Below are 22,847 nucleotides of genomic sequence, written 5' to 3'. Positions count from 1 at the left end.
ATTTTTTCTTATTATTATTATTATTTGATTTCTTCTTCAATTCTTTATTCATGGAGTTTCCCGTTCTTGTCAAAGAAGAACAAATTGAATCAATCGGAGAACCTTTACCAGTCAAGCTCAAGCTCAATCCAAACCCATCTTCTTCTTCTTCTTCGCCAATATTAATTAACTTAGATTCCGACTCCGATTCCGATATGGCGGAGAAGGAGGACGATAATGCTTTACCGGTGGGGTTTTTTAATCCAGAACAACAACCATTGTTGTTGCCGTCTCAATCTGGTGGTGGTTTGAAGCTTGCGCGTAAGGGGGGTTGTAAACAGTTCTGGAAAGCGGGGGATTACGAGGGCTCCCCCTGTAATAGTGACTGGACATCTCCATTAGGTAATTTCTTTTCTTTATTTCTTCGCAAACTTGGTTATGTTGTTCTTGTTTTTTATTAATTTTTTGAGAAAAAATAGAAAAAGTGAGTTCTTGCAATTACTGCAGTGATAAAGTTTCAATTTTTTTTCCCATTATGTGAGACTTTTTCCAATTTGGGAAATTTTTTAGGTATTCTAATGATTGTTTATCTGTTTGGACTGTCATTGAATAAATGCATGTGATGGTTTCTGAGTTGAGTTCATACTAATTAACAGTTTTGCAAATTGGTCCGTACCTTGCACTCTGTTTATTCCCTTTTTCTTTTGGGTGGTTATGTAATGCTGTAGTTTTGACTTTTGAATGTTGGGCATTGTCTCTGGGTGGCATAAAAATAGCTTTTTGTGCTCTCTCAGTTGTTGGAGAAGTATAAAGTTTCCCACATGTTTACTGACTCAGTAGGGTGTATCCTATGAAAGGGGTTTGTTTGGTGTGATTAAATCTATCCAAAAGAAAAAAACAGATCACTCGTGGTGCTTATAAGATTTTTGACTGTGTATTGTATTGTAGGTGGCATGGATCACGTCAGGGTTCATCCAAAGTTTCTTCATTCAAATGCAACCAGTCACAAGTGGGCTCTTGGAGGTTAGTATAAGCGCATGTAACTAGGCCATTTGTATGTGACTCTTGATTATTTTCTTATACCAATTTGTTATATTTTCGATTTTGTGCAGCTTTTGCTGAGCTATTGGATAATGCATTGGATGAGGTATTTCTTTCACATTTGCTGAGCTTTTTACAAGAATACACCCCCCTTACACCCTAGATTGAGTATTCTGAAACAAAAATTATTTCAATATCAGGTCTGCAGCGGTGCTACATATGCAAATATTGATATGGTGACTAATAAGAAAGATGGGAGCAGAATGTTGCTAATTGAAGGTAACTTCTTCTTTGACTTTGTTTCCTTATTACATAATTTGGGTAATTGTAATTGTAATGTTGTGCTGTGTTCTTTATCTTTAAAACTTGTGATATCTAAGAAGTATTAATTTGATTTCCTTTTGCAGATGATGGTGGTGGCATGAATCCGGATAAGATGCGGCATTGCATGTCATTGGGATATTCTGAGAAAAGCAAATTAGCAAACACCATTGGACAATGTAGAAACTGGTCTTTGGCAAATTGTGTTATTCTTCTTTTCACTTTTTTTCTGATTATAAGATGGATTTTGCATTGTCTTTGTTACAGATGGAAATGGTTTTAAGACTAGTACAATGAGGCTTGGTGCAGATGTGATTGTGTTTTCTCGTTGCCAGGGAACATCTGGAAAAAGGTTTTCCTTTTATCTTCATTTATGCTTTTTTCTTGAACTCCGGTTTTTTCATGTTTCTTTATTCTGTATTGGATTGTAGCTTTAACAATGTATTTTTATATTTTTTCCTCATTCACGAAGCTTAGTTGAAACCTACCATGGTCGATCAGTAAGCTGTAGTCAACTTGTTTCTTTAACATCTTTATGATTTGTTTACTTTCAGCCTCACAAAAAGTATAGGCCTATTATCCTATACATTTCTGAGAAGCACTGGGAAAGAAGACATTGTAGTTCCCATGGTAATAAGATTTATTTATTCTCCTCAATTTTTCTGCTCATTATTTACATTGGCATTTTTCGATTATTAAATATGGTACTAGACTTATTCAATGTGGGTTCTTGTTTAATTTATATATGATAGCTTGATTATGAAAGCGAGGGGGAGGGATGGAGGAAGATGGTGCGTTCTTCTCTCAGTGACTGGAATAAAAATTTGGAGACTATTGTAGAATGGTCTCCATTTTCTACTGAAGGAGAGCTTCTTCGCCAGGTGATTTTTGTACATACATAAAAAGTTTTTGTCATTACTCACTGTATTTCTTATTCTTACTTTCTTCTCATAATTTGCCACATACACTCATTGACTTTATTGCTTTGCCTAATTTCAGTTCTCAATGATAAAAGGCAATGGAACAAGAATATACATATACAACCTTTGGGAGGATGATGAAGGACAGTTAGAGCTTGATTTTGATTCTGATCCACATGTATGCCTCAAGATTCCTACTCTCATTCTTTCTTTTATAAAGCAGAATTTTATCTATTAAATTTGTCTAATATTATTTTTATTATACAGGATATACAAATTAGGGGGGTAAATCGAGATGAGAAGAATATACAGATGGCTAAACAATTCCCCAATTCCAGGCACTTCTTGACTTATCGACACTCATTGAGGGTATTGTCACAATTTTAGTTTTTGATTTTGGTGATTTATCATCCTATGCTCTTATTATCCAATTTTTAATTAATTTTGCTTTAAATCCAGAGCTATGCATCAATATTGTACTTGAGGCTTCCTCCTGGTTTTCGAATTATGCTTCGAGGGAAAGATGTCGACCACCATAATATTGTAAATGATATGATGTTCTCTGAAAAGATCAAATACAGGCCTCAACCTGGTCCTGAAGGGATCTCTAAAGATGTCAATGTAATCTTTTATAAGAAGAAAGTTTGCTTAGTTTTAGTTCTCCACATATTGTATGTCATTCCTAATTACAGGCTATTGATGTGATTAGATGGTTGCTGATGTCACCATTGGGTTTGTTAAGGACGCAAAGCATCACATAGATGTTCAAGGATTTAATGTTTATCACAAGAACAGATTGATTAAGGTACTTTCTCATTTAACCTTTTTTCTAAATGTTTTACATTTATGATATAACAATACTACTCACTCACTTTATAATCGACAAGCTTCTTTGTACTTCTCTGTTCTGTTTATTTTCTGGTACTTTTCTTTAATAGTTCCATTCAATACGGTTTTTTGTTATGATGCTGTGATATGTTTGGCTGTTATAAAAGGTTACCTTGATGCTGGACAAGGTTAACAGTTTACAACAAGTGCAATTTTATTTATAGTGTACATGGTTGGAGTAAAACGACTGGAGATTTTCTTTTCTGCACATTTCGTAATGTGTAGAAGTTTCATCTTATGATATTCTTTTTTATGTTTAATTTGCAGCCCTTTTGGAGGCTTTGGAATGCTGCAGGAAGTTCGGGTCGTGGAGTTATAGGTGTCATTTCTGTTGAAGACCCAAAGCTTTCATATCGATGTTTTGTATAGCCCAATATCTGATTTTTCTTAATGTATGTTGACAGGTGTATTGGAAGCCAACTTTGTTGAACCTGCTCATGATAAGCAGGGATTTGAGCGTACAACCGTTCTTTCAAGACTCGAGACACGCCTTGTACAAATGCAGAAGCATTATTGGTTAGATTTTCTAAAAGCTTTTAATTTTTTTTATTATTATATTTATATAGAGGTGGTAATTGATATATTATGTATAGGTCTAATAATTGCCACAAAATTGGCTACCAGTCTCAACGTAAGCACCTCAATGGAAACGATAGAGGTATTAAATTAAAACTTTTCGTTTATTATTATTATTATTTATTATTTATTGCATTTTTCTTTACATGATTTCATAATTTTGCAGAAAAATCTCCTGATTCTATAATAAATAATACTCTTCCAATGAAAAGGAGAAGTGATTACTTAAGTGATAGAACTCCAGCTCATAACTTCAGTGATAGAACTCCAGCCCATAACTTAAGTAATAGAACTCCAGCTCCAGCTGCAGAAAGGCACTTTAATCAGAAAGGAACAAGTAATTTAAATTCGTCGATTCCTCATGAGCAAATCAGCGATAATAGTGATGATAGCTCATACACTCCTATGAGCGAGAAGTACAGTAATGGCGGTAATGATAAGACAATCCCAGCTGAGAGAACATTTAACACCCCCAGCCCACCCATGGCTCGGAAAGATAGTAGTGTATTCGGTGGAAGAAGTTTTCATTTCACTCCGGTGAATGTACATAAGGTAAAAAAGACTTCTTCCAATAAATGGTATAAGAATGACCTGCGACTAGTTCCTCTTTTTTAGTTGAAGTTGAAAACAATCACATGATATTATTGATCAGATACAATCATGCAACAAGTCTACCTTTCTTAATGTGCATAACTTAATTTATACGCGTTGCTAACATGGTTTAACCAATGGCTTTTTTATCTTTTCCAGAAAAGTTCTGTTGATCATACCAGGCATTCTCCTTCAGAGTCAGAGTCAAACTCCCTCATTGTGGAGCAGTTGAGAAAAGAAAATGCTGAATTAAAAGAGAAGTACTACTCGACCTTATAAAACGCTACTATATCAAGCTGTTTCACTTTTGTGTATCTTATTTTCTTTCTCACTTTGTAGATTGAATAAAATCGAAGGAGATGTTTTAGGTGAAGTACTGCAGGATTTGCAGTACGAAAAAGACAGATGCAAGACTTTAGAGATTCAGGTATGGATCTTGGTTTTAACGAACATGATTTGTTCACTATTATACTCAGTTTTTGTTAATCACTGTTTTAATTTATGATCAGCTGGAAGCATCACAACAAAAAATCGACGAGTTGAACAAGGAACAAGAGAGCCTTATCGATATTTTCTCAGAGGAAAGGGATCGACGAGACACTGAGGAACAGAATCTGAGAAATAGGCTACAGGTATGTTAATTGACTTAGTGGTTCACCTGGTATTATTCTCTGATTATATTCCTCAACAATAAATCACTATTTTCTGCAGGAGGCATCAAATACCATCCAGGAGTTGCTTGACAGAGTAAGGATTCTGGAAAGGTGAAGACACCATTTAATCGAATCTTATAGAGAGCAGTGATAGCCATGCCATGTACATACGACATAACTAAATTTACGTTCAAGATTCTGTTGGTTATGGGGAATTCCAATTGGGGGGTTCATCTTTGGTATATGGATGGCTTTCCAATCCTATTTTGAAGACTAATCTGATTAGAGAGAGAGAGAGGATCTCAATAGCTGTATAGTTTAGTCATGTCTTTTAGTTTTAGTACTTTTGACCATTATTTTCTACTGTACAAAATGAAGAGTTGGGAATGAGGAGCTACTAGAGGCCTATTTTACTAATTGGCTGTTTTGCCATTTGACCTTTTGGGATTAAAATTAGTGGTCCAATCCAATGTAAATGATTCATTTTTTACATTACAATATATTTTTATTAGCTACGAATCTATGTGTTTGGTGGTGAAAAGGAATGGATGAGAAAGTTTCTACATTTAACTTGAGACTTAGTACTAGAACACAAAAAGATTAATTGCTTACTATAATTGAATGGACATAATGGAACATCTAAAACTGTGAACTTCCTTAAATAAATGGTGTTGTTCTTTATAGTTTGTTGTTTGGTGTTACAACATGTTGACCATCAGCTTCTATAATTGTTCTTTTTAAATTATAATATTAATAATAAAACAGTCCAGATTATTATGGTTTTTTTTTTTTTTCTTTTTTGACAATTTTTTCTTTGTTGGGTTTCTTTTTCTCCATGAGGTGTCAGGTGTGGAAATATTTTGCTGTTGAGATTTTATTAATATTTTTATCCTTTAGATTAGTGATTAAATTTTTTTTGTGTTGGTGGTGGTGGGTGTTTCATGTTGTATCTCAAGTTTAGAGACCGATTCCCTATTTTTCTGAGTTTAGAGAGAATAACATGTCATTTATAAAATTTTGACTAAATTTTCAGGTTCTCATTATCAAACAATTTATTAGAGAAAAAAAAAAAAAGTAAACCTCAATTACATAGAAAAGCATTTTGAAAAAAGAAAAAGGAAAAAAGAAGATTGAAGAGAAAAACTAATACAATGTTTTCAGGATACAAGCTATATTTATTATTTAATGAAGTATGAAATAAAGTCGTCTTTTGAAGGCATATCCCGTGATTACATCTAATATTGGTTCCTTTACTACTGGTTCATTTTTAACAAAATTCCTTTACTACTCGTCTTTTAAATTGTCATACTTATCCTTGTAAGTTTTTTTATTTTTTTTTTTTTTTTTTTTTTATAATAAAAGCGTTCTTAGATTAATAGATATCAGTTAGACCTCAAAATCATTACATAATAAGTCAGAGGGAATGAAATCAATAGGAATAATCCCAAATCTCTGGTGGGAGAACGCCCACTTAGCTACATTATGGGCTGCGCAATCACAAGTTCTATTAATATTAATAAAGTTACAGCTAGTAAAAAAATGAGAGTAACTATTATAAAAAGAGACGTAGTTTTCTAATACCCAATGAGACTCCTTCCCATTAAGAGCATTGATAACTACCCTCGAGTCGCTCTCCACAATGACAAACTTGGAACCCAGCTCCTTCGCCACCGATAGAGCCAAGCAGCAGGCCGCCGCCTTACCACATAACGCATCAGAGAAGTCCAGCCTAGCCGATTGAACCCAAACCACTTTACTAAGGTAGTTTCTGGCAACAATTGCACTGCACATGCTAACTAATCCCACTTTTACATCGCAATTCAACTTAATCCAATCCTCAAGGGGAAGGGACCAGATCTCCTTCTGGCATAAGTCGGGGGGAGGGGGGAAATAAAGAAGCATAAAAATCTGCAAAAGAAGTACAAATAGAGTCAATACACTTCTTCACATAAACTGTAATATTATTGTGAACTTTTTCATTTCGGGTCTGCCAGATCGTGTCAACTACAAACGAAACATAAAGGAAAACCGCATCAGCATCAATTCCCTTGTGTTTCAGGTCCCAGATGAATTTCACCCAATCTCACATACGGATACCAGTGTCACAAATAGGATAAATGCCCCAAGGCGAGGACCTCCAAGCATGTAATGCCACATCACAAGAGAGAAATAAGTGTTTCAAAGATTTCTCGCCCGTCCCGCACAAAGGGCAGCTCGCATCCTGAATAGGAAATCTCTTCTTGATAACATCACGAGCCGAGAGAGCTTTGGAAAGGATAAACCACCAAAAGACTTTATGGCACTCCAAAATTTACTGTTCCATAGCTTGTTCCAGAGCGACGGAACAACCTCACAGGGGAGCCGTTTCCATGACCTGGAAAAGGTAGGCCGATTTACATGAAAACTGACCATTGCTTTCAAGAGTCCAAACCCACTTATCTTTGCCTTGGCCAGAGGGGGGCCCACTTTTTAAAATTGCATACACGACCCACTTATCTTATCCTCGTAAGTTAATTATATAATTAGACACACTCTAATAATTATTCGTGATGGTATGGATATTAATCCGTAAATTATTGGGAAAAAACTATAGTTAATAGTAACTGTTTTTGAAAAAAAAAATTACAATAATTTATTTTAATTTTAATAAAATCTAATCAAACACCATTCTCAATACTTTTCAAACTCAATTTCCTCAAATCCAATTATATGTATTGAATAATTAAAAATATTAGGTAAGCATATCAAAACATTATTAACAAAAATCAAACAATAACCGTAAATTAATAAAATTCTAAAAAAGTAAATTAAAGATATTAAGTATCAATTAAATTGGTTTAATATATTTTGAGAATTTTTTTTTTCTTCTGAGACAATTATTTTCTTTCTTTTTCCAGTCATTTCCTTACAACTTCTTTACTTCTTCGACCACAATGCTTTCGCCTTTCTCTTCTTCAACTCTAGCCTTGGTTCAGACGGTTCCCTCACTGACTTCCATTCTTTCCGGCATCACCACGGCTTTGACCCCACCATACACCGTTCCACCTGCCCAGAACTCCCATTCGTTCTTTACTGGTAACAATCCCTTTCTTAGAAATCAAGGCCATATGCTTTTAATGATAACTCTTGTTTTCTTGCAAATTAAGGCCTATCTCGAGCCTTTTTCAATCAACCTTCTCAAAATGATCGATATCGCTTTGGAATTGGAGATCAACCAAACATCATTTCTTTGTTTCTCTTAACTGGCCAAGATAACTTTTAGCCTTGGAAGCGAGCGACATTGATTAATATCGCTGCCAAAAATAAAACTTCATTCATTGATGGCACTTTACTCCGTCCATGATTGAATGATCCCTCTCTATCTGTTTGGGATCGATGCAACAACACTGTGATGTCATGGATTTTTCAATCTGTGTCTCGTGAAATTGGTGCTAGCATCATGTTCAAAACTCTTGCCCGTGAAATGTGGACAAACCTCCATGATCATTTCAATCAGAGTAACGACCCTCATATTCTCCAACTTAACACCTCTGTTAACAATGTTAAACAAGGTGATAACTCGGTCACTACTTATTTCACCCAGTTATAAGCCCTCTGGGATGAACTCAACGAGTATCAACCAAACACTCCTTGCACTTGTGGTGCTATGCAAAAAGTTTAAAATTACTACACCAGACACCAAATCCTTCAATTCTTAATTGGTCTCAATGAATCTTACTGGGGCATTCGGGCTCAAATCATTCTCTTTGTCTCAATGAATATGTTGGTGCTTGCGTTCAACAACAACGTTCTGTTGAGGTCTACCTACACATGAATTGTGGTGTGTAGTGCCTTTCAAGTTGTAAAAGTTAGTGAGTGTTAATTCTTTGGCATTATCACTTCTAATAGCTTTGATATTACTTTTGTATTGGATATTGAGAAAAGTAAAGAAGTTTTGGATAATGGTTGGGGCATCAGATTTTGCCTTTAGCAGGTAGATCCATGTATATCGTGAATGGTCATCGATAATAGTTAGGAAGTACCTGTATCCTTCAATTAAAGGTATGGGATATGGTCCCTAAATGTCAATGTGAATAAGATCAAAAACAGCAGTAGAAAAAGTTTGATTAGATGGAAAAGGTAATTTTTTTTACTTTGCCATATGACAGATTGGACAATGAAATGGAATAGAAGAATTTGTGGAGAAATGTAGCTGTTTATTGATTTTATTAGTAATGAGTACAGAGGGGTGACCTAGGCAATTATGCCATTGATGTTCGTCTAAGAGAACTGTTATAGTGAGATTTCTCTCACCTAGAAACTCGAGACCAGACTCCTGTTTAGAGGACATGTGTACTCAGATTTCCAATGAAAGTTGAGACGTCCATGAGAGACTCCTCGAAGTTTAAACCTCGCCTGAGATAGAGTCAGCGAGATAATGCGAGTATGACCAAAGTCTGATCGCATAGCCGTAACTCGCATTATGTGGGACTAGAGAATGGATCCAACTCGCATGTATCAGAATATGTGCGAGTATCCTTTCCATACTCCTGCGAAAGCATAGAGATCGACTCTCTATAATGTGAGTTAGTCCCAATGATCTAACAGCCTCGATAAACCAATATAGACTCGCGTGTCTAGGTTCTATTAGCCTGTCATACGATGTCCATAAATGCGACTATAAAATAACGCCGACATCCTAAACTTAATTAAATGATAGGTCTGTCTTAAGCCCACGAGCTTACATCAGAATATGAACAGTCAGCTCGCATGTTAGAAGACGCATACGTTGCTGTATTTAGTGAATAAAAACTGCTATTCATTTATTGATGTTTACATTTTTTTAGTTTAATTGTTGTAATTCAATGTGTAAACGGATTGACAATGAATGCAATCTTTGTATAACTAATTGGACACTTGCTTTGTATATAAAGGGGTGATTCGCCATGAAATGAGACCTAGGAAAACTCTTGCTACAGTGGACTAAGCAGACCGTGATCTGACTGAACCACTATAATCCTCTGTCTTCCTGTTGTTTTCCAGTTTTCTGTTAAGCATTCACGTTCCCAGCTCGAGTACTCGCCATTATAGATTGAATACTCGCAATTGTTCTTCAAGCAATTTCTTCTTGTCAATAATATTATTACATACTTTTGGTGTTGCGAATTTTGCTCGACAACAAGAACATTACAGGAAATAGAAATAGGAAGTATTTCTTGTTCTAAGTAATAGAGGTTGTCTTCTCTTTTAGCTATCCCAATCTTCATTTGCTGAACGTTTGACATGTGAAACATTTACATTAGGGAAAAAGGATAAAAGACTAATAACATCAACCATTAAATCTAAAAAAGATGAATTTGGATTGAAGGGAGCTTTCAATGCATTTGCCACCATGAGTGCATATGTCTCAATTTGCATAATTGATATTTGTTGTTGAATAGCCCAATTGAGACTGTGGAAGAGTGCTTTGGCTTCCATTTCATGGGATTTGAAGTTACCTACAATTGGTATTGACATAGCAACCACTACATGTCCATTAGAATATCTAATAACAGCCCCAACACCAATGGTACTCGTTGAGGAATTGACAGCCGCATCTACATTCAGTTTAAGGGCGCCTGGAGCTGGTGGAGACCACGGTTTTGATGATGCAGTAGTTGTACATTGCTGGTGCAAGTGTAGAAGCAGGAAACGTGTGTTGCTGGTGCAGGAATATCCGAAGCAGTAGGCTTTTGTTGAGCAGCTCGGAAATTCTGGATAAACACAGTGGCAATAGTAGCTAAATCTTGGGCAGCTCTTGCTTTAGAACCATGTACCACTTTGTTACGTTCTGTCCAAATGACCCACATTGTACAAAAAATTTGTTCCATCTCCAATTTCGTGTAGGTTGCTGAAAGATGTAACAAGTAGTCTCCACAATGCATCGATGTACACGCGTTCTAATTGAACATATAGTTTCGAGCTCTCCAAACAGCCTTGGCATATTTGTAGCTAAAGAGAGCATGTCTTGTTAATTCCTAAGCTTGTCTACAAATGGAGCAAGTGGAATCAGTAATGATATTTCTGCAAACAAGTGAAGTAGCTACCGGTAAAGCATCATGAATGACACGCCAGATAAAGATTTTGACTTTTTGTGGGATTTGTAGAGAATTTTAATCACTTTTATTAACGTTATAGAAATTACTATTATTGTTTTTAATCACATATGGTATTATTATTAATTTAAAATTAAAATTCCAAAAAGTCATAAAAAAACATATGTAAGATACTTATGTGGGACCCACCGAATTAAACTTGGAGACAAAGACGTGGTATAATTGTTTGTGGTTCGTTGGGGCAATTCCCACGTCACACGCTTGTTTTCCTTGATTGGTTTTGTCAATTAACACCCGCACGTGCACTTTAACTATTCCTTAATTCTTTTTTTTTCTTTTTTAATTCTTATATTAATATAAAATTATTTGTCAAAATATATTTATAACCGTAATAATAGTAAAGAATATTAGTTCTTTTCCAAAAAAATAGTAAGGAATATTAACGGTTATAGTGTAATTAAATTTGTATATAAGTAAAGGTAATTATGTAATTTGATATATTTGTCTCACTATTTAATTATTATAATTGTGTAATTAAAAGTAATTGAGAAGTTTAAATTACACTTTTCAATTTTTTTTGCCTCTATGAAAATTAAGTAAAATTACACTGTGTAACTACTAAAAAAATATCATTTTTTTTTGTGTAATTACTAACTATTTTGCCACACAAAATATTAATAATTTATATGTAATTATTACTTTTTGTCCAAACATACTTTATATTTTAAAATATAATAATTTTTTTTTTCAACATAAATACCAATATTTTTTGAATTATAATTTTCGTTAAGTTTCATCATTATAGAGTTTTGTTAGTGTGTTAAACAAGACACTTGTACAAAAACGTTATTTTTCATCAAAAAAAAAAAAAAAGTCTATTAATAAATTTACCTCAAAAAAAAAGTCTATTAATAAATTTAAAACTCCCAAAAAGTTCATATTAACAACAAAAAAATTACAATTTTACTAATATTGAATACTCATAATATTGAATACTCATGCCAAAAAAAAAAAACATTAATTAAGTCAATGTCATTTTTACAAACTCAAAATTTGATATTTCTCTATCTCTTCAATTCCATCAATTTGTTTAGATATTCCTTTTTCTTTTTTCTAAAGAAATGGAAGGAGAAAGATATCCCCTCTGTTATTTTTTTCTTTTCTTATAAGAATTCTTTCATTTTTTAGTAACAATTGATATGGTATTATTTTGCATAAATAGTTGATATAAGTAAAAGAAATAGGTATACATATTTTTTAATATTTTAATATTTCACAGCAGAGATCTGAATTTGAAACATTCTATTTTGAGAAAATATAGTTGCTAGTTATATAAAAAAAAATCCATATTAATTTTATATATTATATTAATGTCTACTAGTAAAATAACAAAAATATTTTATTATTATTATTTAGTCATATATTAAATTAATTAATACACCGAAACTACGGATATATAAGAGAGCTTTCCTCCTTGTCTATATTTCACTTTAATTAGCTCTCTTCTCTTATCTGAACTAAAAACACAAAAACCCTAATTCGATCAACACTCAAACATTCAAATCCCAATTCCAAAGGTATTATGTATAGATCCGTAATATTTGCTGCTGTTGTTATTGTTGTTTGTGAAATTAATCCTTGGGAATAAGGAGATATAGGCTTTTGCGATTGTGGTAGTGCTTTGTCAAATATGGCTTTCCGCTTTCCACCATTTTTTTTCTAGCTAGTACTAATTCTGCCATTGTTGTCTGATCATTAAGATCAATATATATATATATATGTGTCTGCAACTTGTGCGCTTTTCTCTCTTTTCTTTTTTTTTTCGGTTTGGTATGAATGTGGTCGTATGTAGAGAAAACATGGCAGTAGTACAATAGTACTAATAGTAGTAGTAGTAGTACTGTTACTGATCTCGGCTACTCGCTCCCTAATTTGTCCTTTTATCGAAATTTTCCTGGAAAATCTCTATTTCATTTTTCTTTGTTTTCTCTTTTCTTTTTGGCAACGCTTCGTTTTCGAGAAATATTTTATATCCGGTAAAATCATTACGACTTGATTGAGATTTTCGAGATTTGAGTTTATTATTTTTCATTAATTAATTTCTCTGTCTAGTTTTTAATGGTGTCTTCGTTATTTATCTATTCTACAGTACCACTAATCTATATATATATATAGTTATATACTGGCGGTGTATATACCTAAGCCCCGTGAGTCTTCTCAAATATTAGAGAGAGAGAGAGATTTTCCATAAAATCGACGGCTACTGTTATTCTTCTGAATTTGATTGATTGATCCGCCATTGATGTGATATATTCACAAGCAATAAGAACACGGTACTATTCACTTTCATATCTAACATTGTTTCTCTCTCTTAAAAACAGGTTTTAGAGAGAGAAAAAAAAATATGGAGATGATTTCAACACAGTCGTCATCGAAGAAGAAGGTAGCCGCGTCGGTAGCCGCACTCTTCACCGTATTACTACTCTTCACATTTCGACCTGGTAATCATACACTCTTTCCTTTCGATTATTTTTTGTTGTTCTTTCAGCGACCGCCATGGTTGATTTTCATGCTTTTTTTGAGTTTTGTATTCTTCTTTTTTGTTTCTCCTTTAATAATTAGCAATATTATTATTATTTAAACTTTCTGAAAAAGTTGTCTTAATTTCTGGTCTCTTTTTTCTTTCTTTCTTTCTTAAAGTTTTGGGTAACGAACACGAACGAAGCTCCATTAATGGTGAAGGAGAGAACATCCTGCTCATGAGTCGAGGTACAACTGAAATTCACCGCAAGCTCCTTGGTGGTAAGCACAATTGTCAGTGATTTTATCGTACGCCCATTTTTCGTTATGGTTAATGCTAACGTGCGCCTGTCCTAACTGTAACCTTTTTTTTTAATATATATATTCTTATAGTGAGTACAGATTGTGTGTATTATCCATTGAATTTGTAGTACTAGACTAATTAGTACCCCTAATTTGATAGGTGCATTCCTCTTTTTGAATAAAGAAAATGTAAAAAAGCTATTTTAAGCAATAAACTAATAATTAATTCAATATGATTAGGTTATTGTAATTTTCAAGTGTACAAGAATTTAATGTAATAGTTGAAAAAGTGGAAAGATACACATACATGTAAGGTGGTAGAATACGCAAAGCAAAAAGAAAAGGAAATAAAAGCAATATGAGTCATTTTTTTTTACACACTTTTTCTCATTTTTTTTTGTCTGATTAGTCGTATAGAGATATCAAGAATCACGTCCTAAAAGTATGTTTTGTCTGTAGACCACCTCTTCCCTATTGTTGGTCTTTTTATATGAATTAATGTATTGTATATACATTATATTCTCATATTCACTCTTACGTGTTTAATTAAGTTAGTTGTAAAGTGGAACATCATTAATGTAATTTATGCAATACATATAACCTTTTTCACTGTTACAATTTATTGCTCTCATGTTCATTGTGGAGGGGCTATTTTGTTTATTTAATTATTTAATTTGATTTACAGGAAAAGAATCTGGAAGAATAGAATTGGACCGAATTAGAGGTGGTGATAACTGTTCGAACTCTGATATAATAGTGAGCCAAAGTCCCACGTCCTCTATGCCACATGGTATACCAACCTTCTCAGTTGAAATTCTAAATAACTGTTTTACTGGCTGTAACATCTCAGGCATTCACCTCAAATGTGGCTGGTTTAGCTCGGTAAATCTCATCAACCCCAAAATCTTCAAACGTCTTAAATTTGATGATTGTCTCGTTAATGATGGGAAACCTTTGCTCAATGGTTCTCTTATCAATTTCAAGTATTCCACTACTAGGCTTTTTCCTTTATCGGTTTCTTCTGTTATTTGCGGTTGATTAGTTTTAAATATACCATAATACATAGTTATTACATAAATGATATGAAAAGGGATTTTTTTTTTCTTTTTTTCTACTGTAAATGGGGTTATTTGATTGGTCCATAGACTTGGGGATTACTACTATATATACATAGTTATTATATATGAAATTGTGAATGAAGTGATATGTTGAGTACAGTCATTTTGAGACAAAATTTCGAGTTTGAAATTATTTGTAATTTTCAGAGACAAAATTCACGCATGAAGCACACTGCGTATTATTACAAAAATCATTCTCTCTACTTATTATTAACAAAAATTATATAATAGAAAAAGATTAATTAAGCCAAAATGAAAAAGAAGAGAATGATTTGTTCAAAAATAAAAAAGAAGAGATTTTAGGATGGCAATTCAGGGTCACTATCATTCTTTTCCATTCTTTTCCAGCAGCTCAATTTTGATGATTCTAAAACCTCTAATTCTTAACTCCTCAGCTACTGAAGTATCTTTATAATCAACCTTTTCGATGTTCCAACCCTTATTATGTACCGAACCACCAACTCTTACTTTTGCATCTTCTTCAACTCCATCATCATCAATGACAAGAGCCCCATCCAAGGATAGATTTTCCAGAAAAACATTGCGACCCTTAACAATCATAGTGGACCTTTGAGATATTGAGCAACTACCACTAACTTTCTTTTTGATATCATTAAAGGTGAGACCCCATTTAGGCTTCCATGTGATACGAGGCCACACTTCAACCTCCTGTCCATTGAAGACCTCTAGTACAGGATCAGCTACATAAACACCAGCCTTTCTAAGAATGTGACTATTAGCACGGTAGATGGCCATTTCTCCCGAAGTGGCACTATGATACGGATTACCCTTTGGTACCTTAGCAGCATCCTCAGGGTTATTTTTCACCGGTGCATATGCAAACCATGCATCCATTACGGTAAATCCCACTCTAGCTGTTGGAGGCAGTGTTTTTGGGTAATCCTGCATCATACATTCCAGCCTTGTTGAAGATTTAAAGGAAGTTTTGCTTGCATCTTTATACTTTGGATTAACAAACTCCTTTATCCCACCTTTGGTTTTTGTGAGCTCCTCAATATAAGGGCCGAGTTCTAATATAAGTTGATTAATATTTCCCGGGAAAGGAGAATAGCCGGTTTCAGATGAGTTCACATCTCCATCAGGATATTCAGAAGAAGCTCTAAGCAGAGGATCAAGCTGGTTATACTCCACATTTATCACCATTGTTCTCCCATCATTAATGTGAGTAAGTTTAGTAATCCCACCAATTGCTTCTTTTGCTTTTCTAGGAACAGCTAAAGAGTTGACATGGTATTGTCTAGTGGCACTTACACCTATTGCTGCTGGAATTGCATTGAAAAGAAGCCCATTTGTGTCTTGGAAAAATAGTACCCATCTCAAACCAGCATCATGCCAAACATTGAGTAAGCCACTAGAGAACAGAAGGGAATGCACATCACCATGGCCATGAGGTTTAGTCTGAATTCTATACTTGTTTTGGGGATCCAATGCAAGCCTTGCTTCATTATCGTTTAAACAAGCAACTTTTTCCTGTAGTTAAAAATTCAAGTATATTACGAGTGCTCTTTCATCAGTAACAGTAGTAAGGCATCAATAATTGAATGTTTATACCTGCTTCAAAAGCTTTACTTGCTTAGGCTCCATCCCAAAATAAGAATTCGACTCCAAAAGTTGCAGCGTACGAGCATGAGTGTCATCAGAGGTCATTATTACAAATGGAATAATCTTTTTTTCACCTTGATCTCCTAAAGATGATTAAAAAATTACATCATTACTCAATATGAACATTAAATAGACTTTGATAACAATAATTGAGTTTAATGTATCCAGGCAAGGTTGTACTTGTATCTGACCTTGTGAGAGATTATAGGCATAGCTAGCTTCTTGTAATGCAAGAACAGATTCAATATAATGTTGTAGAAAGCAAACTCCTGTAGTAGTCTCTCTAGGAAGAGCCACCTTAATTCCATTATAGCCTAAACGTTCACCAAGTCCACCGGCTACAAGGACAAATGCAGCTCTCCCAACTTCTCTAATACCCATTTCCTCAAATTTGATGAAGTTATCATCACCAAAAGTCAAGATATCACCTTCTGGAACTGAAGGTGTGAATCCATCAAATGGGTTTTTCCCAGCTTTTGAATCTGCTAAAAGTTCTCTAGCAGTCTCAATGTATGATTCCAAACCACCTGGGTAATTTGCATTGAGCAGAGTAACCTGATCAAATAAAGCTCTCTTTTCATCGTCATCGACTCCTGGTTCAGCCCAATGCTCGAACAAATGACTCTGTCCCAACTCCAACAATGTCTTGGCAATCTCAACTTGGTGAGGAGAAAGCAGGTGGAGATTTTTCTCAAGATTAGGCACAGATGCCAAATCTCCATTGGTATATAGGTTGGAAGCCATTGATGATGAAGATCTGGTTTTCAAAGAAGGTTTAGAATTAGAATATGTTAGTATTATACTATACATGGAATCTACTATTTATATGGTTGTTATGTTGGATTCAGCATCATCATCATCATGAAGCTTAGAATTAAAATCAATATCATAAACACAAAAGACATGATCCCCAATTTATTATAAAGAATTTCAACATTGAAAACTTGTGTCTGATTTACTTTCTTCTAACCCAACTTTACAAATTGAACACTTTTTCGAAGCCCAAAAGATTATTTGGCATATCCCCATCAAATATAAACTTACATATAAATAAATTTACACCACAGAATCATACATATATATATAAACCGGATTTAGAGTTAATTACCTGATTTGGTAGGTGGCAGAGGAGAGCTAGATCTGAAATTGTAGTAGACCAGCCAGTGGATGGGTTCTGGAGAAAGGAGCAGAAGGAAGGAATGAAAGAGAAGAGATTTGATTCTGTTTTAGAAACGTAAATTGGTTCACAAATGTTGAGTCTTTGATTAAATTTCCCTATTTTTGCTCAACCAACATTATTCGAAGATTTCTTCCAAAAGAAAAAAAACATTATTCGAAGATGAAGATGAAGAACTGGAAAAAAGATGTCGCATCGTATCAAATCCTTTCGAATATATATAGAAGTACGAGGGTGACGTGTCATTCTAATATTACTTCAAATAACTTTATCTTTTATCTCCTTAATCTTATCTTTTATCTTTAATTCTTTCTTTTTCTTTTTTTTTTTATTTTTTATTAAGTTTATAAATATTTATTTATTTTCTTATATTTTTTTTATCATTTTATTATTAATAATTATATTAATTAATAATTTTAGGTTGATTATTGTTGATTATATATATACTAATCTAACAACTAACAACTAACATCTTATTATCTTTTTGGAAAATTCTACAATGCACATTCTTAAAATAGATATATTGATGCACTCCTATCTGTTTTAGCATCCGAAATAATTTTTAGTCAAATTTTTTCTCATAGTCATGTACGTTATAGTTGTTTAAGACATCCTGCAAAATTTTAAAAAATTTAAAAAAATTTAACATGTCGAAAATTATGTTCAAATACCGTGTTGCACGCGTGACTATTTTATTTTATATGCGTGTAAAATAGACTGTCTGAACATTGTTGTACATGAATATGAAAAAAGACTAGACTAAAAAAATTTTCTGGATGCCGAAACAAGTTAAGGGTGCACCATTATATGTAAAATCACCCTATCTTTTTTTATACGTTCAAAATATAATTTTTTAAAAATATCTAACCCCACTAAATATTCCAACCGTATGTATACCATTATATCTTAAAAAAAAATTGTTTATCTAATTCAATCAATTATTCAAATTATAGAAGAATATCGATTATTAATATTAATATATATTTTTATCTTTTTTTCTTCATTCAAATATTTATACTCTCTTAGTCGTTCTTTCTATTTTTCTACTATATTTTTGTTCTATTGTTGAATGTTTTATGCAGATAGTTAGGTTTCGTTTGAACAACTTGCTGGAACTGAGATTCAATAATTATTAATTGCTTGATGTACGTGTGGGCACTTCAATGAATGCGATGAGCGGTATCGATAGACGACAGATAATTTTTTATTATGATTAAAAGAATATTATTTTAGAATAAATTGCTCATTATATTTAGGATAAATACTATTTTAGACCGTCTGTTTTATAAAAGTTATTAATTAGACTTTCTATTTTGTTAAATAACAAAATGGACCATGTATTTTTCAAAATGATAAAAATAAGACTTTGAGCTTAATTTTTGACAATTTTTTTATTAAATCAACTTGAAAACAATTCTTAACATAAACAGATAAAAAAATGTAATCAGTCTTGTCATAACATCTCTAGATCAGATTATTATTAAGTTTTATTTCAACAAAAAAATAAGTTCAGGGTCCTATTTATACTATTTTGAAAAATACAGGATCTATTTTGTCATTTAACAAATAGAGAGTCTAATTAATAACTTTTGTAAAATATAAAGTCTAAAATAGTATATTTACCATTAAAGATGAATTTAACAATAAATGTTATAGTGTCAATTTAAGCATAATCTATATATATCTATATTTTTTTTTTTTTGACAAAGTGATTAAAATCACTCATGAATTTACGACACCCACGTCCGCCACCAGCGCTGGAACCTCCTCGAACCAAGATAGTTCATCGTCTAACCGCAGAGCATGCTTTGCCAAGCCATGGGCCACTAAATTTTCAGAGCGAGCCACATGGGACAAAACTGCCCCTAGAAATTTCTCATAAACCAAGAATTCTGTTATATAGCCACATTTTATATAGAATAGATATGATTTTTATTAATATTTGTGTTCTTTATAGTGGTAAAAAAAGTTACTGAAAATATATATTTTTAAATCGTATCATATTTATATTTCTTATTATATTTTTTTTATACAACTAAACATTAAAATTTTGATATAGTTTTATGATTGAATGATCAATAAATAATACACAAACGCACGCAAAGCGCGGTTTGTTTCCTAATTTATTTATATATATTATAGTTTAAGAAAAAAATATATCAATATGATAGATATATTTTAATTTATTTATTTATTTATAGGGTATAATTTTTTATTTTATTCTATTCAAAAAAAAAAATATTTTATTTTTTTTTATAAATGGATTTCTTTTTTAGAATATGAGGTATAATTTTTTTTTTAAAAAAAATTTGAAATAGTAGATTTTTCTATTGAAATTATTATTATTTTCACGAGATTTTTTTTATTAGTTTTTACAATTCTATTTTACAATTAATTTTTCAAATATGTAAAGAAATAATATTTGTACGTATTACGGTATGAGCACATATGTGCTACCATCGAATATCTTTTAGTATCTTTTTTTTTTCTTTAAAGAATATATGCTTTTTTTTTTGTTTGTCCTTTCTTTTTTCCACTAACTAATTTAATGTTTTTCATATCTGTTTACTTTTAATTAATAAAATCATACTTTTCAAAAAAAAAAAAATAATGAAATCATACATAAAAATTACAGAGAATTTATGTAGAATGTAATATAAAAGCTTGGTGTAAAATAAGATAAAGTTTAGTAATGTATTTTACTTCATCTATATTTTCTAAGTATATTTTAAATGATGAGTTTTTTCAGTTTTAACAAAAAAAAAAAAAAAAAGTAACAATATTACAAAAATATTTTTAGTTGGTCAAATAAAAAAAAAATACACAAATACTTCTTACACACACTTTTCAACTCACGATACATGCTTCCTGGAATTGAAACTTGTATCTGATGCAACCTTCAACCACCTACCTACCCAAAACAACTAAAGCGAAATCCAACTAGAAAGAGAACCACCATTAATTCCGGTAATTTCACATGAGAAGAGAACTGGAATTAAACAAAATAGGGGTTGTTTCGAATTCATGAAAAAAAAAGTACAGAAAACTACTACAAAATTGAAATTCAACTAGAAATCCAGTTTAATTTGCATAAAACTAAGGGCATTTTACATAAATGTATACATTTTTTTAAATAATTACAAAAAATGTGCAAAAAAACACAATTTTAAAAATGCACATATTTGAAAACATATTTACAAAATTTCATACAAAGTCTTAATTAAATTATAATAGATATATTAATGATTCAACTTTCTATATTTAGATTTGTATAAATATTTGTATAACTATTTTCTTATTATGTTTTGTTGTGTATGGTATTGTAATATTTTTTTAATATTGCTTATATGTTTTTAGTGTTTTTTTTAAAAAAAATTATATATGTTTTTGTTAAACTTGATGGGTTGTTTTTGTTTATTTTTTTAATGTATTTTTTTGGTGTAAGAATTATTCATGCTCCATCTATAAAGGTCCTTTTTTTTTGGTATTTTTATCTTTGTTAGTTGTTTTTTTTCTTTTGTTTTTTTTGTGGTGTTTCTTATTATGTTTTGTTGTGTATCGCATTGTAATATTTTTTTAATATTGCTTATTTGTTTTTAGTGTTTATTTTTTTTTTAAATTTATATATGTTTTTGTTAATCTTGATGGGTTGTTTTTGTTTATTTTTTTAATGTATTTTTTTGGTGGAAGAATTATTCATGCTCCATCTATAAAGGTCCTTTTTTTTTTGTATTTTTATCTTTGTTAGTTGTTTTTTTTTTTGTGGTGTTTCTTATTATGTTTTGTTGTGTATCGCATTGTAATATTTTTTAAATATTGCTTATTTGTTTTTAGTGTTTTTTTTTTTAAATTTATATATGTTTTTGTTAATCTTGATGGGTTGTTTTTGTTTATTTTTTTAATGTATTTTTTTGGTGGAAGAATTATTTATGCTCCATCTATAAATGTCCTTTCTTTGGTATTTTTATTTCTGTTAGTTGTTTTTTTTCTTTTGTTGTTTTGTGGTTTTTTTATTATGTTTTGTTGTGTATCGTGTTGTAATATTTTTTAATATTGTTTATTTGTTTTTAGTATTTTTTTAATTTATATATGTTTTTGTTAAACTTGATGGGTTGTTTTTGTTTATTTTTTTAATGTATTTTTTCACTTTTTATTATTAATTTAAAACTGTTTATTATTTTTAATCGTTAATTATTTTTTATCTTATATTTAAAATATTACATCTGTATATTTTAAATATTATTGTTTATAATTAGAATCTTATTATGTTTTTTAATTATTAATATATAAATTTTGTTAATTAGTAGGCTTACTCATTAATACCATATCAATTAGTTATAAAAAAATAGTTATACAAATCTAAATATAGAAAGTTGAATCATTAATATATCTATTATAATTTAATTAAAAATATGCATGAATTTTTGTAAATATGTTTTCAAATGTGTACATTTTTAAAATTGTGTTTTTTTGCACATTTTTTGTAATATAATTATTTTTGTTGTACACTAATGAAAAAACCCCTAAAACTAATGTCTTGACTTTAATTTTTAGATCCATAAAATGTAAATCTAAAAAAGTTGAACTGGAGTTCCCAAACAATCTAACTCAAATATAATAATAAAAAAATTACATCAATACTATAGTAAAATATTTATCCTCGTGTATTTTTATTGTTTTTCAAATTTCTAATGGTGAATTTGTTCATATGAAATCACGAAGAGACATGTAGATAGAGTTACGTACGTGGAAACACTATTCTGATTTTTAATATTCTATAACAGTTGCATTACAGTTGCATGAACATTTTGCTAACAGTTACTTCTCCACATATTACTATTAAGGTACAAGTAATAATCGATTAGTGACAAAAAAATACTGACAAATAGTTTCTTACATATACATATTCACATTTAATATTTTTAGTTGCAATTAAGTTGCACATTAGTTGAATAATGGTTTTAGTATTACAATATCATAGTATTATAAAAACATGGCTCGTTATTCAAATATGCGACCAGAATATATAAAACACGATTGTTGTAATATTTATTTGTATCAAA

At 31.5% G+C, this 22,847-nt stretch overlaps 3 protein-coding genes across 4 annotated transcripts; 2 read left to right on the top strand and 1 right to left on the bottom strand.

The window, feature by feature from the left end:
• On the top strand, positions 1–5,488 carry LOC115708813 (protein MICRORCHIDIA 4). The gene is made up of 20 exons (XM_030636831.2): positions 1–381; positions 928–1,002; positions 1,092–1,126; positions 1,221–1,299; positions 1,428–1,520; positions 1,609–1,693; positions 1,896–1,971; positions 2,094–2,222; positions 2,341–2,439; positions 2,529–2,630; positions 2,721–2,882; positions 2,971–3,066; positions 3,417–3,468; positions 3,554–3,665; positions 3,743–3,807; positions 3,892–4,277; positions 4,476–4,576; positions 4,656–4,743; positions 4,826–4,948; positions 5,028–5,488. The coding sequence occupies exons 1-20, from the start codon at positions 51–53 to the stop codon at positions 5,082–5,084; spliced, it is 2,346 nt and encodes a 781-aa protein (XP_030492691.2). The 5' UTR covers positions 1–50; the 3' UTR covers positions 5,085–5,488.
• Positions 5,489–12,492: 7,004 nt separating this feature from the next.
• Positions 12,493–15,966, top strand: LOC115709731 (protein TAPETUM DETERMINANT 1). Of its 2 annotated transcripts, none has more exons than XM_030637911.2 (4): positions 12,493–12,620; positions 13,425–13,544; positions 13,744–13,845; positions 14,552–15,966. In XM_030637911.2, exons 2-4 carry the CDS (start codon positions 13,448–13,450, stop codon positions 14,902–14,904), a joined length of 552 nt encoding a protein of 183 aa, XP_030493771.2. In that variant the 5' UTR covers positions 12,493–12,620; positions 13,425–13,447; the 3' UTR covers positions 14,905–15,966. The 2 variants fall into 2 exon arrangements, with proteins under 2 accessions (XP_030493771.2, XP_030493772.2); XM_030637912.2 differs by lacking the exon at positions 12,493–12,620 and having other exon boundaries at positions 12,630–13,544; positions 14,552–14,622; positions 14,717–15,966.
• On the bottom strand, positions 15,088–18,008 carry LOC115709730 (UDP-sugar pyrophosphorylase-like). The gene is made up of 4 exons (XM_061111177.1): positions 17,716–18,008; positions 16,799–17,364; positions 16,557–16,690; positions 15,088–16,475 (listed from the first exon to the last, which is right to left on the bottom strand). Exons 2-4 carry the CDS (start codon positions 17,349–17,351, stop codon positions 15,309–15,311), a joined length of 1,854 nt encoding a protein of 617 aa, XP_060967160.1. The 5' UTR covers positions 17,352–17,364; positions 17,716–18,008; the 3' UTR covers positions 15,088–15,308.
• Between the last annotated feature and the right edge of the window lie 4,839 nt (positions 18,009–22,847).

Source organism: Cannabis sativa, chromosome 3, assembly GCF_029168945.1.
Source record: "Cannabis sativa cultivar Pink pepper isolate KNU-18-1 chromosome 3, ASM2916894v1, whole genome shotgun sequence".
NCBI lineage: Eukaryota > Viridiplantae > Streptophyta > Magnoliopsida > Rosales > Cannabaceae > Cannabis > Cannabis sativa.
This window is presented reverse-complemented; position numbering and strand designations above follow the sequence as displayed.

Bases quoted from the DNA above. Each gene is read 5' to 3' on its own strand.
- LOC115708813 (XM_030636831.2), top strand. From the start codon at position 51: ATGGAGTTTCCCGTTCTTGTCAAAGAAGAACAAATTGAATCAATCGGA. The intron at 1,521-1,608 runs GTAGAAACTGGT...TCTTTGTTACAG, and splicing joins AGCAAACACCATTGGACAAT to ATGGAAATGGTTTTAAGACT. The intron at 2,440-2,528 runs GTATGCCTCAAG...TTTATTATACAG, and splicing joins ATTTTGATTCTGATCCACAT to GATATACAAATTAGGGGGGT.
- LOC115709731 (XM_030637911.2), top strand. From the start codon at position 13,448: ATGGAGATGATTTCAACACAGTCGTCATCGAAGAAGAAGGTAGCCGCG. The intron at 13,545-13,743 runs GTAATCATACAC...TCTTTCTTAAAG, and splicing joins ACTCTTCACATTTCGACCTG to TTTTGGGTAACGAACACGAA. The intron at 13,846-14,551 runs GTAAGCACAATT...TTTGATTTACAG, and splicing joins TCACCGCAAGCTCCTTGGTG to GAAAAGAATCTGGAAGAATA.
- LOC115709730 (XM_061111177.1), bottom strand. From the start codon at position 17,351: ATGGCTTCCAACCTATATACCAATGGAGATTTGGCATCTGTGCCTAAT. The intron at 16,691-16,798 runs GTCAGATACAAG...AATCATCTTTAG, and splicing joins TGCCTATAATCTCTCACAAG to GAGATCAAGGTGAAAAAAAG. The intron at 16,476-16,556 runs GTATAAACATTC...TTTTAACTACAG, and splicing joins AAGTAAAGCTTTTGAAGCAG to GAAAAAGTTGCTTGTTTAAA.